At 42.8% G+C, this 23241-nt stretch overlaps 1 protein-coding gene across 1 annotated transcript in view; it reads left to right on the top strand.

The window, feature by feature from the left end:
• The window catches only part of scn5lab (sodium channel, voltage gated, type V-like, alpha b), a 321528-nt gene that overhangs the window by 7507 nt on the left and 290780 nt on the right, over window positions 1–23241 (top strand). Inside the window, exons 3-5 of the mRNA XM_067967964.1 lie at window positions 331–422; window positions 11848–12084; window positions 20272–20335. Coding sequence (XP_067824065.1) covers window positions 331–422; window positions 11848–12084; window positions 20272–20335 — 393 coding nt within the window. The remainder of the gene's footprint in view (window positions 1–330; window positions 423–11847; window positions 12085–20271; window positions 20336–23241) is intronic.

Raw genomic sequence — 23241 nt, 5'->3', positions numbered from 1 at the left:
TTCATCATCTTGACTCCAGTTCATTCATGAGAGGCATATATACTGAGTATTAGCTTTTATCCTTTCCATTAGGAAAAAAGAGAATATGACCCTAACCCTAATGCAGTACCTTTAATAGGAAAATGTAGAGAGCAATCCTCCTTACAATCATTTCATAAGTGTCAAAAGAAATTCATGATCATCGCCCAAACATCTGAATCAATTCCTAACCCTCCCAAGGTGTCATCTTAGTCTACCCCCAATCCTCAAGTAACTAGCATAGGAAAGAGGTAAAAACAAACTGACATGCATTGTGATGCCATTCCAAATAACTGTGGTTTGATTCTACAGGTATATAACAGAATTTGTAAACCTAGGCAATGTTTCAGCTCTTCGAACATTCAGAGTATTGAGAGCATTGAAAACTATTTCAGTTATCCCAGGTAAGGATCGCTGCAGGGTTAGCTGTAAGGTATCAGTGGTGTCCGTGGCTCTTCCTGACTCTCCTCTCTCCTCCCTGCTGCTACTGCTGCCACTGTTGATGGTGTTCCATCATTGCCTGTGTGTGCCTCTCCCCTGTTACAGATATGTGACTGAATTTGTGGAACTGGGCAATGTCTCAGCATTACGAACGTTCAGAGTACTTCGAGCACTGAAAACTATCTCAGTCGTTCCAGGTGAGAGTCAGGTTAAACACTAAGGCTTGCACTGAACCGACATAACTAAATTAACATAGCATAAAAACTGTGTGCTGGAATTGCATGATTGTAGGGAAATTAAACTTCTCATTGGACTAATAGTTTAAATTTAAACGTATTAAGTAACGGATTTCGTGAATTTTTTTGAAGTGGCAAATGTAACACTTTTTATGGGTGATAACTATAGGTTGTTAGTCCAAGATTTCTTGACTAAAAAACAGGAGTTTTGTCATTTACACAATACATTCCTTTGACCAATCCTGGCCCAATTAGTAAAATAATGAGATAATCAGTATTTACAGTCGACGTCACAAAGTTCGGCAGGACTGAGCATGCTACCAAGGCCAGCATTACACGAGCAAGCGGATTGGACACTTCAAGCACCCAGCTGGAGATTTTTTTTTGAGGATTTGCATTTTAATTCCTTGGCACTGAAAATTTCAGTACTTGTGGTATCTTTCGCTGTAGTGTTAAGTTTTTGTTGAAGACTGCAGATCTGATCAGGATCTTAGGGCCATTCTTAGGAGCATTCCAGCACACTGCAGTGCAGAGTGATGGAATATGGGCCTAGTTTTCACAGCGCACAAAGGGAATTCATCCCTCAATATTGGGTACGTTGCAGAAGGGGCTTTATCCTGCACCTGACCAACGGAGCAGTTGATGTTGCAAAAATTGGGAAAATATATTGCATTTTCCAGCACTGAGCTTTGATTAGGACAAAAACAAAAAGGCAGTTCTCTACCCCTTCAAGAAAACCAAACATGCTTTTGCAGTTGTTACATCCCAGAACCGGGTTATTTAAATGTTTTTCAGATGTAGAACATTGATGGTCTTTCAATACAATGGAAAAGGTTTAAGCCTTAGTGTTTAATATATCTGACCTGCATGGCAAATTAGTGCAGTCTGTTGTGTTTGCATGCTAACCTGCATTAGTGGTCATCCAAAACGGACACCAGCAAGGAAACTTTTTGTTTTGGTGATTTCTTGATTCAAATTAAATGAACGTCACCACCTTTAAGCACCACCAGCTGAAAGAGGCCGAGGGTGCTACATGCACAGCTCTGAGTGCCATTTTGTTTAACAGTGAAATATTGGAAACATGCAAGATACTGTTGGCCTAGCAGGTGAGCACTTAATGCTTTTGTATGACGCGCCCTTGTCTGCTGTTTTAACACAGGCGCTTAACCTGTTTGTTTCAAATGGGCGATGTTTCCGCTAAAACACCCGACAGACAAATGTCAGGCAAACACTTTCAGCATTTGCTTCCAACACCAACGGTCATTTGCAGCCTATGTTGTTTAAGACGATTGTTACATTTTGTGTATCGGCAAAACCATTCAGACTTGGAAACGTCACAGGTATATAACAAATCGCTTATTGAGAGTTCATTGCACCGTAGTATGAAGACGCCTACAATAAGGGGTGAGCCGTAACTTCAGCAACTGTTAGTTTGATTCAGTGTCCCATTTTTTTGCAGACAGACCAACAAAGTAGATTTCACATTGAGTTTCTTTTCAGATATGCTGCTGACGTAGTGCCAGACAGGACCTTTCTGTTTCACACTCTCCACACCAGAGATAATAATCATGGAGTTAATTCTTTCAACAGGATACTCTTACCTACAATAAGTACTTTCAATTGTCCCCAATTATATCACCACACCTAAAGAGTGGCCAGGGCATCAGCAAGGGAAGACACTGGTCTATCTAAGTGAGACTGGCCAGGTGGACGTGCAATGATCTGTGGCAGTCCTGTAAATTCCTATGTTTTTAAGTGTAACTGCAAGCACGAGGGCCTTTTGTACTGCCAGCCGTGGTCATAAAATGCTGAGTATCTAAGTTGCCATTCAACTCTCTTGTCACAAGACAGTTATGGATGAGGAAGATCATTTGGCCCATAGTAGTTCATCCAGACAGAAGCATCTGACTGTCCCTCCATCTCATCGTTTCTTAAATGCAGCCAGGGTTTTCATCAAGTGTTGATCACTCCTTGGAAGTAATTTTAACTTTTGGCGATAGTGTAAAAAAGGTGATATCAGATCGGCTGCCCGTTTTACACCTCTCCTGATTTTCCTTTTGGAAAATCTCCTCCCTAGTCTCTTTCAACGCTCTGCGCTAAATGCCAACTATCCCTGGTGATTTGATTGTTTTAAGGCGCTTTTAGCCTGGATAGGACTTTCATCTCATTTATGTTGAGGCCGTTAATTTCAATTAGTCATCTGTTTGGGCAGGGCACGTGGCTCTATTGGTTTCCCTTAAAAAGTATTCCAGTCTCGTGAATCAGTTTGCACTTAAAGTCCAAACCTTATCTCCACTTCTTAGCTAATTTTGTAATGAGAAAAAAATGATTACAGAAATAATCTTGCCCACCTATACCAGGTACCATGTGGTCATGCCCATTCAGACATATATAGACTGAGTGGTAGTTGCCTAGTCTCTTGCTCTCACACATGCACAAGTGCCCTCACCAGTATCTCCCAACACATACGTAGACTCATTTGAGGGTGAAATTGTTTTTTTAATGAAAAATGTCTGTTTTTGTCTGGAATTACTAACCTGTAGACAAAAATCGGGGCGGTCTCACGTTGCAATGCTGCTTGGTCCCATTAATCGGTTAGTGGGTCATCAATGATGCAGAAAAACATGCACTCTCCCTATTGTTCATTCAAAAGGAACTTCACCCCCTAGTCTCTCACACATATACAAACTCGTGCTCTCATATGCAGTCTCACCAGTTCACGTATGAATAAATACACTTGTAATTATTTAGCATCTCTTGCACGCTCTTTTTCATTGCCTCTTTCTACTTGCACACTGAACCTCACACATACATGTCCACACATATACTTCAGCTTAACTGCACTGTCCTGGACACTGAAATGATACTGACGTACAAAGTATTTGTTTGAAATTCCTCTCTGATACTTTAGCAGCGGTGTTAACTTATTTAAAATAAATGGGTTTACCCCCACCCCATCCCAAGTCCCCCAAAATAGCAGAGAGATGAACTTCAGATGACCGGGTTCAGCATTCATATGCTGTTATCCCATGGCCCCAATTTAGGGTGTTGGCTCTCTTTCTCTGTCTCTCGTTCATACACGCACAAACATACAATACCTCTCGTGTATAGATTCAGCAGTAATTACCCAGTTCCTCTCACACTCCCGCACCATGGGGTAGATCTTGACTTTGTGCGATAGTGTACAACGGATGATAGTGAATCGGCAGCCCGTTTTACATCTCAGTAAAATCAGGAGAGATGTAAAACGGGCTGTCGACTCACTTTCACCCATTTTACACTATTGCACAAAGTCCAGATCTACCCCATGGTGTTACAATAACCTTCTCCCTTCACAATCTCTTACTGTAGGGAAATCTTAACTAGGTAGGCTTTTTTGTGAAATAGAACCCGATTCCAAAGTTAAGAATGAATTTAATTAAAAAAAACCTTTATCCAAATACTTGAAACAAATGTTGGCTGCCTGCCTTGCTAGCATCTCTTAAAGATGACTCTCCAAAACCAATCTAGCTAGATGAGAACAACAAACTGTTCAGAAGCTTTTATTGAGAAGAAAGGTATTCTTGATTTTTTTTGGAAGTTTACAGTTGCCATGGTGGCTCACGCAAGTTTGTGCAATTATGTTATCACACACTGCGTTAGAAGAAGGAGCCACATGATGCAGTTGCTGTCAGTCACTCTCACTGAGGGTGATAAGCTGCCATTCAATGTAATAGCAGCTGGAGAGACTGGATCAAATGGACACAGAGAGTAATGAAAGTCACAATTAGAGTGCAGTGCAGGCTGAATACTAATTGTTAACTTGTGACGCATTGTTTCTGAAACTCGTATCTTTTGATTTGAAAACCATGTCCAAAAGATGGGTATACCCAACAGCTCCTAATCACAGCAGTGCTGTGTAGCTCAGTCAGAAACACTTTTGGCTCTGGATCAAAAGGTTTGTAAGCCCAAGCCACATATCAAGACTGGACCGTACAATCAAGGCTGACATGCAGACTTGTTGGAATATATCAATAATTTGTGTTCATTGATTTCATTTATAAACACTCAGGTCTATCCAGTCATTAAATTAATGGTAGCTCATCCTCCATTTTGCACTGAGTGATTATGTAGGGGTGATGTGAGGTCTAATGGCATCATGATTGTTGTCTTTTACGAGACACCTATTGCAACAGGAGCAGTTTCTAAATCTGCAGCTCGCACTAATTTACCTCTTAACACTGTAACAGAGGCATAAAATGCGTTGCTATGGAGTACTGCCAGTGTTCGAACTGGCTAACCCTTACCTGGTAGAATAACAGAAAGATTGCAACACCGATTGAACTCTCGGAAGACGTGTCTCTTCCATCTTCAGGACCATCCATCACCACCATTCATCGATGTAAAAGCCACATGATCATTACATAGGAACAGGAGTGGGCCATTCAACCCCTTGAGTCCGTTTCACCATTCAATTAGATCATGGCTGATCTGAATCTCAACTCCATTTACCCGCCTTTGTTCCATATCCCTTGATACCTTTACCTAACAAAAACCTATCGATCTCGGTCTTGAAAATTTCAATTGACCCCCAGCATCCACAGCTTTTTGAGGAACTGGTTTCAGATTTCCACTACCTTTTGTGTGAAAAAGTGCTTCCTGATTTCACTCCTAAATAGCCTAGCTCTAATTTTAAGATTATGCTCCCTTGTTCTGGATTTCCCCACCAGAGGAAATAGTTTCTCTGTATCTATCCTATCGAATTCCTTAATCATTTTAAATACCTTGATTGGATCACCCCTCAACTGAGTGGAGCACTCCAGATGGGGTCTGTCCAAGGTTCTGTACAACTGAAGCATCACTTCCTCACTTTTGAATTCCAAACCCCTTGAGATGAAGGACAACATTCCATTAGCCTCTTTGATTACTTTTTGTACCTGTGCACTAGCTTTTAGTGATTTGTGTATGTGGACACCTAAATCCCTTTGCTCCTCCACAGCTCCTAGTCTCTCACCGTTAAGAAAATATTCCGATTTGTCTTTCTCAGTCTATGGCTTCACACTTCCCCACATTAAACATCATCTGCCATAGTTTTGCCCACTCACGTAGTCTGCCTATGTCCTTTTGTAACTTCCTCCTCCCATCCACACAACGTACTGTGCCTCCTAACTGAGTGTCACCTGCATACTTGGATATACAATTCTCTATTACTTCATCCGAGTCAATAATATATATTATGAAAATCTAAGGCCCCAGTACCGATTCCTGGGGAATACTACTTGTCACATCCCGCCAATCAGAGAACAAACCATTTATCCCTACCCTCTGTCTCCTACCTTCCAACCAGTGACTACTTCATATCTCAAGGTTACATCCAATTCCATGCACTCTCATTTTTGCTAATAATCTCTTGTGCAGAATCTTATCAGATGCCTTTTGGAAGCTCATATAGACAACATCCATGGACACTCCCCTATCCACCATGCTACTGACCTCCTCAAAACTCTCTTTGATCGACTGATACCTGACCAAGTGCTCAGTCAGTCTGTCTTTGATGATAGATTCCAGTAACATCCCCACAATTGATAATAAACTGACAGGTCTGTGGCTTCTCTTTCCCTCCCTTCTTAAATAACGGAGTGATATTTCCATTTTTGCAATTTAAAGGCACAATTCCTGAATCTAGAGAGGTTTGGGAAATTATGACTAATGCATCAGCAATTTTCTCACCTATTTCTTTGGAAACCATCAGGTCCTAGAGATTTGTCTATCTTCAGTCCAATTATTTTCTCCATTACTTTTTTTTAACTTTTATTAATCTATTAAGTCCCTTCCTTTGACTCATTTTAGGTTCACTGTACTGCTGATATTTTTTCCTCTTCCTCCACTGTGAAAACAGATACAGAGTACGCATTTAACACATCTGCCATTTTCTTATTATCCATTATAGTCTCGCCTGCATCCGTCTTTAATGGGCCCACATTCCCCATTTTCACTGTTTTTCTATTTATAACAAATTTTGCTTTTAGCTTTGATATTCCTTCCAAGTTTTCTTCATATTCCCCTTTTAACACCTCTTATAACTTTCTTTGTATCCCTTTGTTGCTTTTTATATCTCCCGCAGTCCACTGGATTTCCACTTTTCCTTGCATTTGTGTAATCCTTTTTTTTAGCTTAATACTGTCTCTCACCTCATTTGTTGATCACGGTTGCTTAACTACACAAATGGAGCCTTTGCCTTTTAGGGGTCGGTAATGGTTTTGTATTGTACCAAAAACTTCTTTAAATACTTCCCATTGTTTGTCTGTAGATTTACTCATTAACAGTTCAGCCTAGTTTACTGTGGTCAATTTATTTCTCACCCCTTTGAAGTTTGTCTTACTTAAATTTAAAACCTTGGTTTGTGACTCTCCTTTCTTCCTCTCAAACCTAATATCAAATTCAATCATATTATGGTCACTATTTGCGAGATGTGCCCTTACCATCAGATTGCTAATTAGTTCTGGCTCGTTACTCATCACTAAATCTAGTATAGCCTGTCCCCTTGTTGGTTCTAAAATAAATTGTTCCAGAAAACTGTCCCAAATACATTGTAGAAATGCATTGCCGTTACTACTTGAGCTATAGTGCAATTCCCAGTCTATATGAAAATTAAAATTACCCATTATATTGCTTCTGCCACATGCTTCCCTGATCATTATTTACCATTTAAATAGGATTCTATATTTAAATTACCTGTGCCCTATGCACAATCATTTTATTTGTATAAGAATATTATGAGTTATTTTAAGCACCCTACCTTCAAAAGATCAAGGATGTACTGGAGAATTCAGAGAAAAGCAACTAGGATGATTCTGGGTCTTGAGGCTCGAAGTCGTGAGAAGCTTCACAGAAAAATAACATTTATTGAGGAAAATAAGGTTGACAGGATCCAACTCTTATAGATGAAGGCAGGCAGGGATGGTGGGATGGAAGCAGGTTACTTAACTTGGACTCTGATTCCAGAGCTAGGGGAAATGTGAGAGTAGAAATAAGGAATCTTCTGTCCCTCACAGAGTACTAGATAGGTAAAGGAAAAGGAGAGGGCTTGCATTTAGATAGCGCCTTTCACAGTCTCAGGACGTCCCAAACTGCTTTACAGCCCATGAAGTATTTTTGAAGTGTAGTGTGTGGAACCCAATGGTTGGGCCATGGATGTATCACCCGTAGAACGCCAGTGGTCAGACTTGTAAGACTGGCCTGTAAGGTTGGATTCATATTCCGGAGTTTAATTTGAAGGACAGGGAGAAATTCCACACAGCTTCATTTTCCTGAAAGTTCACCTCTTATCGGTTGCCTCCTCCTGAGATTGAGAAAGTTGGGCAGAGACCATGATGGGACAAGTTGCACATGGTAATGGTTTGCTATGCTGAATTGCATTTTCTTGTTCTATGCTTTACATCTCCTGGGGTTGGCATTCCACCTTTTTCCTGCTACATATTTATAGATGTATGACGTCACTGAGCACTGGTACATCCCGTGTAAAGCTTCTGCCACACTCGATGGCGTTATTTTCATCCAGGTTAAGAAAATGAGGTTCTGATGGACAGGTTATCCAGTGTACCAGTACACCATGTAAGTGCCTCAAACATGCCTAATTCACAGTAGGAAAATGTTATCATCAGGGAACTTTTAAATGTAGCGGGTGGAGCACTATGGTTCGTGCATGTCTGAAGCCACGGATGAATCACCTGCAAAATATAAGTTTAAGGGGAACAATGCAGTTAAGGAGAAACTAGATAAGTACATGAGGGAGAAAGGAATAGAAAGATATCCTGTTAGGGTGAGATGAAGTAGGGAGGGAGGAGGCTCGTGTAGAGCATAAACACTGGCACAGACCAGTTGGGCCGAATGGCCTGTTTCTGTGCTGTAAATTCTATGTAACTTAAATAAACCAGTACAGTGCTTCGTAATCACGGGGATAAGATACAGGCCAGAACAAAAATGAAGGACTGGAGAGAAAATGAATAATTAATGAAAGGACCCATTTCACCAGAGGCTAAATATTCTAAATCGCAGCAATTTATAGGACCACAGAACCTTTCTTAGTACATAGGCTACTGTGAGTAAAAAGAAGAATTCTATACATTTCAATGTTGGAGCGATGCTCTTGTTAAGGAGTGCAGCCCTGCAAAGGTTAACAGATGGTGGCTGCAGGCTGAATCCTTTAATTCTTTGCACAGCACAGAACCTTCTTTGAACCTCTGCAGTTGCAACCACTCATTGTCCTTATGGCCCGATAAACTGAAAACAAATCATGTTAAATCCAGGAAAAGCACAGCTGACCCGATATATCACATTTCATTGAAAGGATGTTACTTTGGCTGATTTCTTGAATTGGTTTTGATTTCAAACTGCCGTCTGTTATAAAGTTTAAAGGTCAAGTAATATTGTGGCCTGTACTGCAGGTACAGGAACTTTAATCATCTTCACATGCAGCATTTCATGTGGTAACTGCACAAGTACGAAACTAACTCTTGCTCGTTACTCGATGTTTTCAATTTTTATATACCAATACGTGGGATACTAGGACTATAAGTAAATTGGGCTTCTGCCCTGAATTGAACAATTTGCTATAAATGGAAACGAGCAGTCTACTTGTCCTGGTCTTAACATCTTACTTCAGTTCAGGAGTCATGGAGACCGTGTCCAACCCTATCATTCTGTGCAACCTCCATCCAAACTAATTCACTCTTTCTTCTCACTTATATTTGACGGAAACTGTAAAATACTGTAAGCTTGCTAATTTTAGATTTAACTGCGAGACTATGCTACTTCTGCCTTCAAAGGATTAAGCCACTAAACTCTTTGGTGTTTGATGACCACAGTTGAAGGTATGATGGAGCTTTGTGCAATACGCTCACTGAGTATTACGGTCAACGACTGTCTCTACAGCTTAAAGATAGACCAGTTCTTCACATTGCCACCATCGTGCTGCTTTATCACTTCACCTATTCTGCTATGATCTTGGCCTCACCCACCCCTATCTCAACAATCTCCTGCAGCCTTGTCTTTCCTTCCAGGCCCTCTGGTCCTCTGACTCTGGTCCTTCTTTATATCCCTACCTTCCCTCCACTCCACCTTTGCAAAGAATCTTACAACACCAGGTTATAGTCCAACAATTTTATTTGAAAATCACAAGCTTTCGGAGGCTTTCTCCTTCGTCACCTGACGAAGGAGAAAGCCTCCGAAAGCTTGTGATTTTCAAATAAAATTGTTGGACTATAACCTGGTGTTGTAAGATTCTTTACATTTGTCAACCCCAGTCCATCACCGGCATCTCCACATCATGTCCACCTTTGCAGCAGAGTCTTCAGCTGCCTCATGCCAACTATCCTTCTTCAAAAAAAAAACTTTCTCACAGCCAATCTGTTTGACCAAGCTTTCAGTCACCTCTCAACTCTCCCAAATGGCTCAGCCTCCATTCCTTTCTTCCTCTGCCAAGTGCCTCGGATATTTTCCCATGTATAAAAGCGCTACACAAATGCAAGATGCTGCCCATTACGCCATCACATAGTTTGGTGTTGGAGTGTTAACACACAGGGTAAATTCTTGTCTTCACTGCCCCATTCCAATGGTATGAAAACCAGGCGGGTTCTACAATGGGCGGGCGATCCACTCCACTGCATCTCCCGCCCAGGCAGTGAAGACGAAAATTTACCCCACGGTGTCTAATGCAACAGTGCAAGTCTTTCTCCTCAGCAACTGCGCTCTTTTTTTTGTGGATAGTTTTTTTTATCAGGAATCTGGATGGAGTAAGTGAAAAAGTAGAATGTGCAGCCAGATAAATCCGAAAATAGGTTAATGATACTGACATACGTCCAGAGGATCAAAATAGACATGTGTTAAACTCTAAATTGAATTCCACAATAATGTCCGGGTGTTGTAGCTCAGGAATGCATGTCTCGTCATCGCCTACATTTTGAAGAGATCAGTAGTTATGTAATGATAAAGATGCAGTATCCTTATGTTGTGATGATCTGGAATGCACTGCCTGAAAAGGCGGTGGAAGCAGATTCAATAATAACTTTCAAAAGGGAATTGGATAAATACTTGAAAAGGAAAAATTTGCAGGGCTATGGAGAAAGAGCAGGGGGGGAGTGAGACTAATTGGATAGCTCTTTCAAAGAGCTGGCACGGGCACGATGGGCCGAATGGCCTCTTTCTGAGCTGTAAATTCGAAGTAATTCTATATTTATGGGTCCAGCGCAGCACTTCAGAGTGTTTGCAGTCATACAAACGTACAAAATTGACAGGCAGGAAAAGACCATCTGGCCCATCAAGCCTGTCCCAGTCACACCTCTTCCTCCCCCCTATTTCCCTCCCCTTTACAATGGTCAGGGGCCACAGCGTACTCACCAGGCCCTCTTACCTCTCCCCTTCCTACTTCTCTTTAGGTCCGTTCTGTTCTGATTTTGCTGTTCTCGGCATCTCTTATTCTTTTAGTGTTCTGGCACCATCTCTCTCCTAGTAGGGCAATGATTTCCACTGTGAGCTATGTGATGTTAAATTGTAAATCCGCTCTTTCCAAATGTGTTTGCCTTTTGCTATACTTGGCACACAGAAGAAATCTTCCCCTTAGTTTGTATTTCTCCTTCCTTTTTTAAAAAAAATAATAGATTCTCAGTTAGTGAATCTATAAGAAAACAAAGTTTTCTAATTCATCTTGCTCCTTTTTGGTCGGTCTCAACTTTCAGATTACCTGGAGTGTTGCAAACTATCCCAGCTTTACTCAGAGAGTGGTGAGAATGTGGAACTCGCTACCACATGGAGTGGCTGAGGCGGATAGCGTAGATGCATTTAAGGGGATGCTAGATAAGTACATGAGGGAGAAAGGAATGGAAGGCTATATTGATAGGGTGAGATGAATTAAGGTGGGAGGATACTCGTGTGGAGCATTAAACACTGGCATGGACCTGTTGGGCTGAATGGCCTGTTTCTGTGCTTTTCATTCTATGTAAAAAAAATGGGGGTTGCAGTCTATCTTTCTGAAATACCAAAATTTGAATGATCAGACAATAAAGGAAAGGAATACTGCATCGTCAATCATTTCACCTTTAGCTAACGTCCTGATAACATGGCATTGACTACATTCTGTCTCTCCTGAACTAAATGCTCGAATATTTCCTTGCAGGCTTAAAAACCATCGTAGGTGCATTGATACAATCCGTGAAGAAGCTAGCAGATGTCATGATTCTGACTGTGTTCTGCTTAAGTGTCTTTGCACTCATTGGTCTTCAGCTTTTCATGGGGAACCTACGTCAGAAATGTGTGCGAGATTGGCGAATGTTCAACAAGACCAAACTGAACGAAACAGGGAATTACACTTGGCCTTGGAATGAAGCATATGACGATTTCGTTAATAATCCAAGTAAGTCTGAGATCACAATACTGCTCAATGTCTGGGTAGGGTTCTTCTAACATCCCTAGGGAAAATTAGAAACAGGAGGAGGCCATTCAGCCCCTCGAGCCTGCTCTGCCATTCAGTTAGATCATGGCTGATCTGTACCTCAACTCCATTTACCCACTTTTGATCGATATCCCTTGATACCCTAACCTAATAAAAAATCTATTTTACAATACCGGACAGGATACAAATTGATGGGTAATTACTCCTGTCTCTCTCTCTCTTGGATGCAGTGTCATTGAATATGTTCAAGGCTAAGATAGATAGATTTTTGGACTCTAGGCGAATCAAGGGATATGGGTATCGGGCTGGTAAGTGGAGTTGAGGTTGAAGATCAGCCATGATCTTATTGACTGGCAGAGCAGGCTCGAGGGGCCGAATGGCCTACTCTTGCTCCTATTTCTTATGTTCTTATGTTCTCTCCATTGCAGCCCTTTTTTGTCTCTCTCTCTTTTCAATACTACTATGGTCATTTCACCTCTGAACTTTCCTCCCTTGCTCCAACAGTGATCTACACACTTCCTCACTGTATTGGAATCAAGACAGTGCTCGTGTGGAGCATAAACACCAGCATAGACCAGTTGGGCCGAATGGCCTGTTTCTGTTAGATTCTATGTACGATTCATTGCAGTGTCCTACTCTTAATTCATTCTTTCTCAAGAACCTTAAAACTGTGGGATTTCTTACCTCCCTCAGTCTTTCCTTCCGACTACAACCGACAGGTGTGCAAAACGTAAGCTTGGTGTCACCTAATCGCTAGTTCCTTATTTGCCTCAGCTTCTGTTCCCAACCTTTGCAGCCCTGGTGATGTCTTGCTCTTGACATGACCACGGCTCTCCAGCTAGGTCTCGCCACAAAAAAGAAATAAAAGAAAGAGAATTTTTAAAAATCTCCCTTTCACCCTCTTCTTATATCCTGGAAAAATTGGCCCAACTCTCTCACGAGCACCCTCTCCAGTTCCCAAATTCCTCTCCCACACCCTATGTCAACGTTCTCCACAACTGCCTGGCCTCCTCCTTTGATGACCATGTCCCTACCAGGATCCCCCCCCTCCCCCCACCGCCCACTATTCTGCCTAGTCAGCTGTGTAGATTCAAGTCTATTAGCCGCAGACGAGAGCACACATGGTGATTGACTGAACCGACTACTGTCAGATCTGGCATGACCACTTCAAGCAATAATATCGTTCCCTATACATAGTCACATTTTCCTAATCTGGAAGGCAAGAAGGGCCTCAAACTCTTTTTCTTCACCACCAAACAAGTCTTCAGACTCGCGAGCCCTGCAACCTCCAATTTCACCGTTGATAAATGTGAAGAGCTCGTGGACAGCCAGTGCTATCTCCTCACCCTTCAATCCGCAGCTTCTCCCTTGTCCTTCCTGCTGACCTCATCAGCCTCGTTTCTTCCATGGATACCATTATCTCTCCCCTCCAACCTCTTCTGGCCCTGCTCCTAGCTACCCAACATCCGCTTGCTGGACCCCCTCCTCCCAAGATTGTCTACAACTCATTGTCTCGTACTACCCCCGCTCATTTCAAAAGTGCTGTAAATACTACCATCTGAAAAAACATGCCCTCAGTTCCCTCTGTCCTCTCAAACTAGTGTTGTAGCCTCAACCTGAACTTTCAGTCCAAGACAGTTGCTTCCAACTCTGTACCTACCTACCCCAGCACTTTCTGTTTTGTGCCTCTCTAATCCAGTTTTCAATTAGTTAAGATACACTGTAGGAGTACTTTACTTTTTATCTAACGATAACCTGACCTGGAAGTGATTTTTGCTGGTTTCATGGAGTAAATGTCGCAAGTTCCTGCACCATTGGCAGGGCCTCACGCAAGGCAAATGGGGATTTAAAATTCTCATCCTTGTAATACAAATCCCTCCGTGACCTCGCCCCTCCCTATCTCTGTAACCTCCTCCGGCCCTACAACCCTCCGAGAACTCTGCGTTCCTCAAATTCTGGCCACCTGTGCATCCTCGCTTTCCTTCGCCCCCACCATTGGCGGCCGTGCCTTCAGCCCAGGCCTGGAGCTCTGGAATTCCCTCCCTAAACCTCTCCGTCTCTCTACCTCTGTCTCTTCCTTTACGACACTCCTTAAAACCTACCTCTTTGACCGAGCTTTTGGTCACCTGTCCTAATATCTCCATACTTGTCTTGGTGTCAAATTTTGTTTGATAATTGCTCCTGTGAAGCGCCTTGGGATTTTTTACTATGATAAGATTGAGATTTGAGGTTAGGATCAGACCAGCCATGATCTTATTGAATGGCGGAGCAGGCTCGAGAGGCCGATTGGCCTACTCCTGCTCCTATTTCTTATGTTCTATATAAATGCAAGTTATTGTTGTAACTGGATTTCAAAATCCCAGTCATAATGCTCGTGTTCTTCCATCACATGTGCACAGAACATCGAAGGCATCGCACCCACAATCCCCACTAACTGCATGTGAGATCCCACTGCCAGTGAGGGGGGGTCTCGTAAAATTACCCACTAGGTGCAAAAAAGGCAGGTGGAGGGGGGGAAAATGCTCCATTGCCAACTCTGGAATCCCCGATTGTGATGAGCACAAAAGTCTTCCAAATCCCACCCTCGCCCCCCACCCCCCCCAAACACAAAAAAAATCAAGTGACTGAGGTGTTGCAAGTATCTGATTTTATAAACAGGTAAAGCCAAATTTGGAGGCCAGAAGAATTGCCTCCAAACAATTTCTGCCTTAAATACGCAAAGAATAATTTACCACATTCTGATTACCCCCTCCCTCCTGTTCCTAATGGACACACAACATATGGGTTATACGGGTTACCTCATTCAAATGTTTATATTGCTAAAATAAACAGGACGCTTGACTGAAATTAAATTTCATATTTACAAAGGATTTTCTTGCAGTAACTGCAGGGTAACTAAGCAGCGATAAATGACATATGCATTTATGATGGCTCTCTCTACCCCCCCGTGTTATCTTTGAAGTAAGCTGCATATGCTTGTTCCTAATATGAGAGTACAAGAAATCATAGCAGATGCAAAGGCCATTGACCCACTGAGCTTGTCCCTCCAACGGAGTAGTATGGCTTTTTTTAGTTGCCTTAGATTATTTCTGATTGCTTAATTTTGGATCCCGTACATTTAAAAGGACATTGAAAGTTCAGAGGAAAGTGACAAGAATGATGTTGATACTTGATCTCAAAAATTACCAGGAGAGGCTCATACAAGCGAAGCTGCCCTCCAGCCCTACAACCCTCCGAGATCTCTGCGCTCCTCCAATTCTTGCCTCTTGCGCATCCCCGATTTTAATCGCTCCACCGTTGGCGGCTGTGCCTTTAGCTGCCTAGGCCCTAAGCTCTGGAATTTCCTCCCGAAACCTCTCCGCCTCTCTACCTCTCTCTCCTCATTTAAGACGCTCCTTAAAACCGATCTCTTTGACCAAGCTTTTGGTCAGCTGTCCTAATATCTCCTTATTTGGCTCGGTGTCCAGTTTTGTTTGATAACGCTCCTGTGAAGCGTCTTGGGACGTTTTACTACTTTAAAGACACTACGTAAAAGCAAGTTGTTGTTGTTTCCATTGGAGAAAAAGAATTTAGAGAGCAGAAATCCATAAGGTTGCCAACTTTGGTTGGACATGTTCCTGGAGGTTTCATCACATGACCTCCCGCCTCCAACCGCCCTGGCCCAGACAAACACCACCTTTTTTCCCCCATCTCCAATATTTTTATAACTAAGAAGCAAAACTGTTCAAAGAAAATAAAGAGAACACAAGAGTTTTTTTGATAGCCCCAATGATTTTTCTCCAGGGTTGCTTGCCGTAGTGTCCTGGAAATTATTCTTTAATTTCTGGAGACTCCAGGACAGTCCTGTAGGGTTGGCCAACCCTAGATATCCAGGCCTTCAAAATGATGAGAGGCGTAAATAATGCAGCTGCAGAAACTAGACGGGTTGAAAGATAAAGAGTGTCTAGCGCTCAAAACACTCCCCAGCTCCCGTCACCATCAAATGTTCTGCCAACATTCACTGGCAAAACTCAAGATATGAGTCACGGGCGCTTTAGCCCGCGACACAAGGTTTGGTCACTTAACCAAATTCCCAGCCACCTATGGAATCGTACCACAGAAAGGAGTCCTTCTTAAGAACATAAGAAATAAGAGCAGGAGTAGTTCCATCTGGCCTCTCGAGACTGCTCCGCCATTCAATAAGATCACGGCTGATCTTCGTCCCCAACTCCACTTTCCCGCCCTTTTCCCGTATCCCTCGATTCCCTTAGAGTCCAAAAATCTATCGATCTCAGTCTTGAATATACTCGTGATGTGGAGATGCCGGTGATGGACTGGGGTTGACAAATGTAAGGAATCTTATAACACCAGGTTATAGTCCAACTGTTTTATTTGAAAATCACAAGCTTTCGGAGGCTTTCTCCTTCGTCAGGTGAGTGTGTGACACTCACCTGACGAAGGAGAAAGCCTCCGAAAGCTTGTGATTTTCAAATAAAACAGTTGAACTATAACCTGGTGTTGTAAGATTCCTTACATTTGAATATACTCAGTGACTGAGCATCCACAACCCTCTGGGGTAGAGAATTCCAAAGATTCAAAACCCTCTGAGTGAAGACATTTCTCCTCATCTCGGTCCCAAATGTCCGACCCCTTATCCTGAGACTATGTCCCCTAGTTCTAGACTCTCCAGCCAGGGGAAACAGCCTCTCAGCATCTACCCTGTCAAGCCCTCTAAGTATATTGTACGTTTCAACAAGATCACCTCTCATTCTTCTAAACTCCAGACAATATTCTACTCGGGGGAGGTGGGAGGAAAAATTGACCAGGAAATTTAAAAAAAGTAAAAAAAAATAATAATTAAGAAGAAGCATTGTTTGCAGAAGCACTTGATTTATTCCTCTCCCAGCTGGAAGTTCACTCTTTAGCCAGGGGAGCAGTTGTGAGGAGCCCATTTGCCTTGTGCTATTTTCGGCTGCATTCTCTGCACAATAGGAACTTTGGCACCCTTTAATGACATTTCAGTGACACGGAACGTTGTAACAGCGAAGCATCCGCATTCCCCAAAACCTTCTGCGAAGATCAGTGGAGGAGGTCAGCAAATTGCAGAGGTGAGAATTTGCTGACCACAGAGGGGACATTTAAGAAGCATTTACTCGGGGACACTCGGGATTGGCCTCGGAAGGTGATGGAGGTTATGATTTCTCCTCATGTGGGCAGCCCTATCCCTCCCAACTCAACAAAAAAAACCCAACAGAGGAAGAATGACTTATGTCTCGAGTTCCATGCCCTGCTTGGAGCTGCCCGTCAACAGGCAGAACAGGCTCGGAGGGGCTGAATGGCCTCCTCGTGGTCCTATTTTCCTGTGTAAGGGAACACGTAAGGGCCTGTGGGGGTTCCCAGGACTGCGACTAGGTTTCAAATGTCTGCCTTATTTATTTTTTCAAAGAATCATTCCGATTGCAACAAATAAGAAAGCAGAAACCAATTCTGAAGCAAAGGTGGGGGAATCTAAATATCAGCATTTCAAAAAAAAACCAAACACGTAGCTCTTACTGTCGTCGAGCACAGAGGTCACAGCAGTGTGTGCATAACCTGTGTGAGAAAAAAAAAAAGAAATAGTTGATTTTGATCCAGTGCGGTACCGTGATTAACAGCCTGACATGTGACAACAGCAAAATAAAAACCGAACGACACGACATTCAATTCAGCAAACTTCCCATTTACAGATAGTTAAAAAGCAAATATTGTTAAATCTATTTTTTTTTTCGGAGGAGCAGTTTAGCTTGGCGAACACCAGTTGATTTCAGCTGAATAATTGCAGAAGAATGCGGCTTTAATCAGAGTATAAAAATAAGTGCACTGATCCACATGGACTGGCAGCAGATGATGATTACTCATCCATCAGTAAAGCTGTATGATAAATCAATGGATTACGGCTTAAATTGGAGCCTTATCAAAATGCCCCTAATCTGTTTCCATAGCTGATTGTGTTTTACGTGTTCCCTGCAGGCAGATATCACAATATTGTGATCGTCCCAATATTGCCAATCCCATCAGGATTTTCCTCAATTAAAGCCTATCTGTTCAAGGACAAAGGCTTGCGAAATGGGCCTCTGAACGGGCCCTCTACTGATCTATGACGACAGTAATGGTTTATCTTTATTGAAATAGGTGGAACAGAACAGACGGCTTCATATCAATTACACAGGCACAGGTTTTACCTATCACCGTATGCTGAAGGCACCAAGGATACATTTCTGGTTGGCAGAGAAAGGCAAATTGTAGGCAGGATTGTGTCCAAACAGATCTCCCTGGGCTTTTTTGTTGTTGTAGTAATAAAGAGTATTAGTGAAGTTCCTTGAATACCTTTGCCAGCTTCTATATCAGGACGCTACTGCGGTAGTAAAGACTGCAGTTTGTTATCATAAAATCTCTCCTGGGATATTAATAGGACCTTATTCTCCACCCCCCCCCCCCCTCAATTTTCTCCTGTGGGCATTTATTCACGCTGGGGCCTAGATCTACAGGTGCCATCCCATCTCCAGTAGCTCAAGAAGGTGGCTGTGCTTCCATAATTTGTTCTTTGAATATGGGCAACACTGACAAGGCAGGATTTACTGCCTATCCCTGGATGTCCTCTGGGCATTCAGAGTCAATCACACAGTGTAAGCCAGGCCAGGGACGGTGTGGCAGGTTCCCTTCCCCGAAGGACACTAGTGAACAATTGGGTTTTTACAACAACCTGGCAGTTTTTTTTTTTGTGTTCATTTTCTGGTGCTAGCCTACAGTTTGCCAGCTTTATACTTGATAGGGTGGGATTATGAACTCACAACCTCTGGGTTAGTAGTCCAGTACGAAAACCACTAGGCTGCCGTATCTGTAGTTATAGCCAGTGAGAATTGGCAGGCTGTTCTTAATAAGAGACTTTTGGGGCAAGGAGATGAGATCTTGTTTGTGCAAGGGCGGTAGGTCAGCATTCAATAACGGAGCAGTGGGAATGGGTAGATACTCTGCTTGATTATCTTTCGGGATCAGGGAGTACTTATGCAGAATCTTCCCCTCAGGAGCTTAAATAGATGGGGTAGAGTCCATGGTAGGGTAGATTGCACATTTTAAAAATTTGTTCATGGGATGTGGGCATCGCTGGCAAGGCCGGCATTTATTGCCCATCCCTAATTGCTCTTGAGAAGATGGAGGTGAGCCGCCTTCTTGAACCGCTGCAGTGGTCTGTGGAAGGAGCTTGATTGGTTAAATGGTCTTTTTGTTCTGTTTTGGTTGATGCTGGGATTTGGTCCTCCAGAAAGCATCCATAAAGATATAAGCTCAGAGGCAACTGTGGCAATCACGTCCCTTTCAAATTAAGTCAACACCCCTCAAGGAAAGAGTGACAACCCACTCCCTCATCTATGATCAAAAGCCTATGCCGATCCCAAACTGAAAGTGTCCCCCACGCCGATCTGATTTGGGTTGCAGTAGAGCTGAGAAATGATGTGATACTTGTTTTCAAATGTTTTAACGGGACCGTATAACATTCCTCTGTCAACCATATTAGTGTAGTGTTAGCCTGTTTAAAATATATGGGTTAAAGCCTCTCTTAAAATAGCAGCGAGAAGGAATCTTATACAAACTTGTTAAGCAGCCTTCTGTTAATGTCGCAAACATCCACCACTGCGCTGATGTCCCTCCCTATCTCTGTGACCTCCTCCAGTCCTACAACCCTCCGAGATCCCCGCGTTTCTCTAATCTTGGCCTCTTGCGCATCCCCGATTTCCTTCGCCCCCACCATTGGCGGCCGTGCCTTCAGCTGTCTGGGCCCTAAGCTCTGGAATTCCCTCCCTAAACCTCCGCCTCTCTACCTCTCTCTCCTCCTTTAAGACACTCTTTAAAACCTACCTCTTTGACCGAGCTTTTGGTCATGTGTCCTAATATCCCCTTATGTGACTCGGTGTCAAATTTTGTCTGATAATCGTTCCTGTGAAGCGCCTTGGGACATTTTACTACGTTAAAGATGCTGTATAAATGCAAGTTGTTGTTGTTATAAGACCAAATGCACCCCACAAGCATAAGAAAGGTTTGGATTTGAGAAGCCAAGGCTTTGAATTTTTTTAACTCAGTAGGTTACAAGTAATATTGCATACTAACATCGCGTTTCATTTTGTTAACATTTAGAGAACCATTACTTTCTTGAGGGAAGCAAGGATGCCTTACTTTGCGGAAACAATACAGATGCCGGGTAAGCAGAATGATCACGTTATATTAGTCTGTTTATGCACAAGGTAAGATGCAGGCCACAGTTAGTTCCAAGGGTAAACTTTTAGATGGATAGCTCCTGGGATCTGTCCTTTGGAAGAGATAATGTGGGTTGTTAAAATAATACAGGTGAAGTAAACAAGCTATTTAATTTAGCATGAGGCATGAAGACACAAGTACAGAATTCCCAAACCTCGATCAAGATTAGAGAATAGAAGTTTGCCTTTTCTGGGGCTCAGTGACGCCTTTAAAAGGAGCGTGGCCGACACCTGTTGAGATGTGGATTGAGGGTTATTGAGAAGTTAACAGCACTGCCTGATTTGTTTTTTTCCCCAGGAGAGGCTGCGAAAGAATTTATTCTGGCATTTCCATTGGAGCTGCTCCCGTCCCACCACTGTTAACTTTGCTGGAAGTGCAGCAGAGCGGGAGCAGCGCCGAGGAAATTCCCGAGCTCAGTGACCCCCCCAGTGATGGGGAGAGGGGGAATCCACGGTAGAATAATCATACATCAACTCTGGGTTGGATGGGCTGAATAACTTTCTCTCCAGAATTTAGGTTCTTATGACTTACCCCATCATAGAAATTACAACACAGGAGGCCATTCGGCCCATCGTACCCGTGCCGGTGCTAACTCTTCAGCAGGTGTTATCTTGTTCAATCCCATTTACCTGCCCTTTCAATACCTAATAAAGGGGAATTTTCTGAGTGCTCACTGGTGTTGTGGAACCTTGTGCGGCCCAGTACATATCATAGAGCTGCTGCCACTCTTCCCACGATTTCCCAACGCGAGTGGGGGGGAGAGGGAGTTTCCCCACCCCCGAGTGTGTACTTGGAAAATGACCCCCATTGAATAATAGTTGGATAGGTGTGCTTCACAGGCACACATCACATGGGGGAAGGGGGGAGGGTGGGAATTGAAATATCAATGAAGAATGGGTCAATCTTTGGACCTTGAGCTTGTGTTAGAGCTGAGGAATCAATGCAGTGGTTTTCCTGTATTATAATAATAACTGTATTAAACTGTGATATCTTTTTAGTTACCAATAGTCATGGTGCTTGAAATCTCAGGTTCAACATAACAATTATCTCAAGTTGGGGAAAGAGCTGTTTGGCTTGTTATGTCACCTTGAGTGGCTACAAAAGCTACTAGGATAAAAAAAAACTGGTTTAGAAAAAATGGGGGGTGGGGAGACAATAGGATTTCATAATCCATATGCTAACAAAAATGATTTCAGGCATGTCACCTCATGTGACAAGGAATTTCAATGATCCCAAAATATTTTCACCAGTGTATTACTGTGAAAACACAACATGCCATTGAAAGTGTTAGGGAGGGAATTGCCATTGGTGGCCGTGCCTTCAGCTACCTAGGCCCTAAGCTCTGGAATTCCCTCCCTAAACCACTCCGCCTCTCTCTCCTCCTTTAAGAATCTCCTTAAAACCTACCTCCACCTGTCCTAATATCACCTTATGTGGCTCGGCATCAAATTTTGTTTGATAACGTTCCTGTGAAGCACCTTGGGATGTTTTAATACATTAAAGATGCAAGTTGTTGTTATCAACTTAAATTTAGCTTTGAGATCATTTATTCTGGATGTGGCAAAGCCTTATTTATTTGACATTCATATTTTTAGTTTTTGTTTCAACAATCTTCCCATCTGGCTCCAGCTAACAGGTAGGAGGTTCCTAGCTGGACATGGAGTGGAAAGTGCTCTACGCTGTTGAATTTAAAATTCTCATCCTCTTGTTCAGATCCCTCCATATCCTCGCCCCTCCCTATCTCTGTAACCTCCTCCAGCCCTACAACCCTCTGAGATCTCTGCTCCTCCAATTCTGGCCTCTTACGCATCCCCGACTTCCTTCGCCTCCACCAATGGCGGCCGTGCCTTCAGCTGTCTAGACCCTAAGCTCTGGAATTCCCTCCCTAAGCCTCTCCGCCTCTCTCTCCTCCTTTAAGACGCTCCTTAAAACTTACCTCTTTGACCAAGCATTTGGTCACCTGTCCTAATGTCTCCTTATGTGGCTCGGTGTCAATTTTTGTTTGATTATGATCCTATGAAACGCCTTGGGACATTTTAAAGAAGTTATCAATTGCATAGATAAAAGTAATGCTAGTAGACATAGTGTGAATGGAATTACAGAAGTTGTTTGATAAGGTGTCTCACAGGAGGCTTTTACAAAAATTCAGGCATGTGGTATTAGAGGAAATGTAGCAGCATAGATAGGCAACAAAACATTAGGGCCAATGGATACAAGACTAGAAGATCTTGGAAACACTCAGCAGATCAGGCAACATTTCTGGAGAGGACAGACAAGTTGATGGGAAGTAGGAGAACCTTCACCACACGGACTGCAGCGGTTCAAGAAGGCGGCTCACCACCACCTCCTCAAGGGCAATTAGGGATGGGCAATAAATGATGGCTTTGCCAGCGATGCCCACATCCCTTGAATGAATTTAAAAAAAAATTTTTTTTTAAATGTTTCGGGTGTGGACCCTTTATCGGAATTGGTTCAGATTTCCAGCATCTGCCCTTTCTTTGCATTTTGTAAGGTTAATGGATGTCACTCAAATTGGAGAATAGTTGGAAGTGATGTACCCCAGGGGTCAATGCTGATGTATATCTATATACGGTGATTTGGACTTGGGTGTAGAGAGCACAACGTTGACATTTTCTAGTGACACAAGAGTGGGTGATTTGGCAAGCAGTGAGGAGAACTTTAAAAGACTTGAGGAGGATACAGGTTAATGGAATGGGCAGACAGATGAAAGATGCAATTTAATGTGGAGAAGTAAGTTTTAGAGGTAAGAGTGGAAGTGCTTGCATATAACAAGTGTCTTCAGCCAAAAATGCCAAATAGACAATCCTATTCAGCCTCCTCCTGACGTCC

Source organism: Heptranchias perlo, chromosome 2 (genome assembly GCF_035084215.1).
Source record: "Heptranchias perlo isolate sHepPer1 chromosome 2, sHepPer1.hap1, whole genome shotgun sequence".
Classification (NCBI taxonomy): Eukaryota; Metazoa; Chordata; class Chondrichthyes; order Hexanchiformes; family Hexanchidae; genus Heptranchias; species Heptranchias perlo.
The sequence above is the reverse complement of the archived record's forward strand: the minus strand, read 5'-3'. Positions and strand labels throughout refer to the sequence as shown.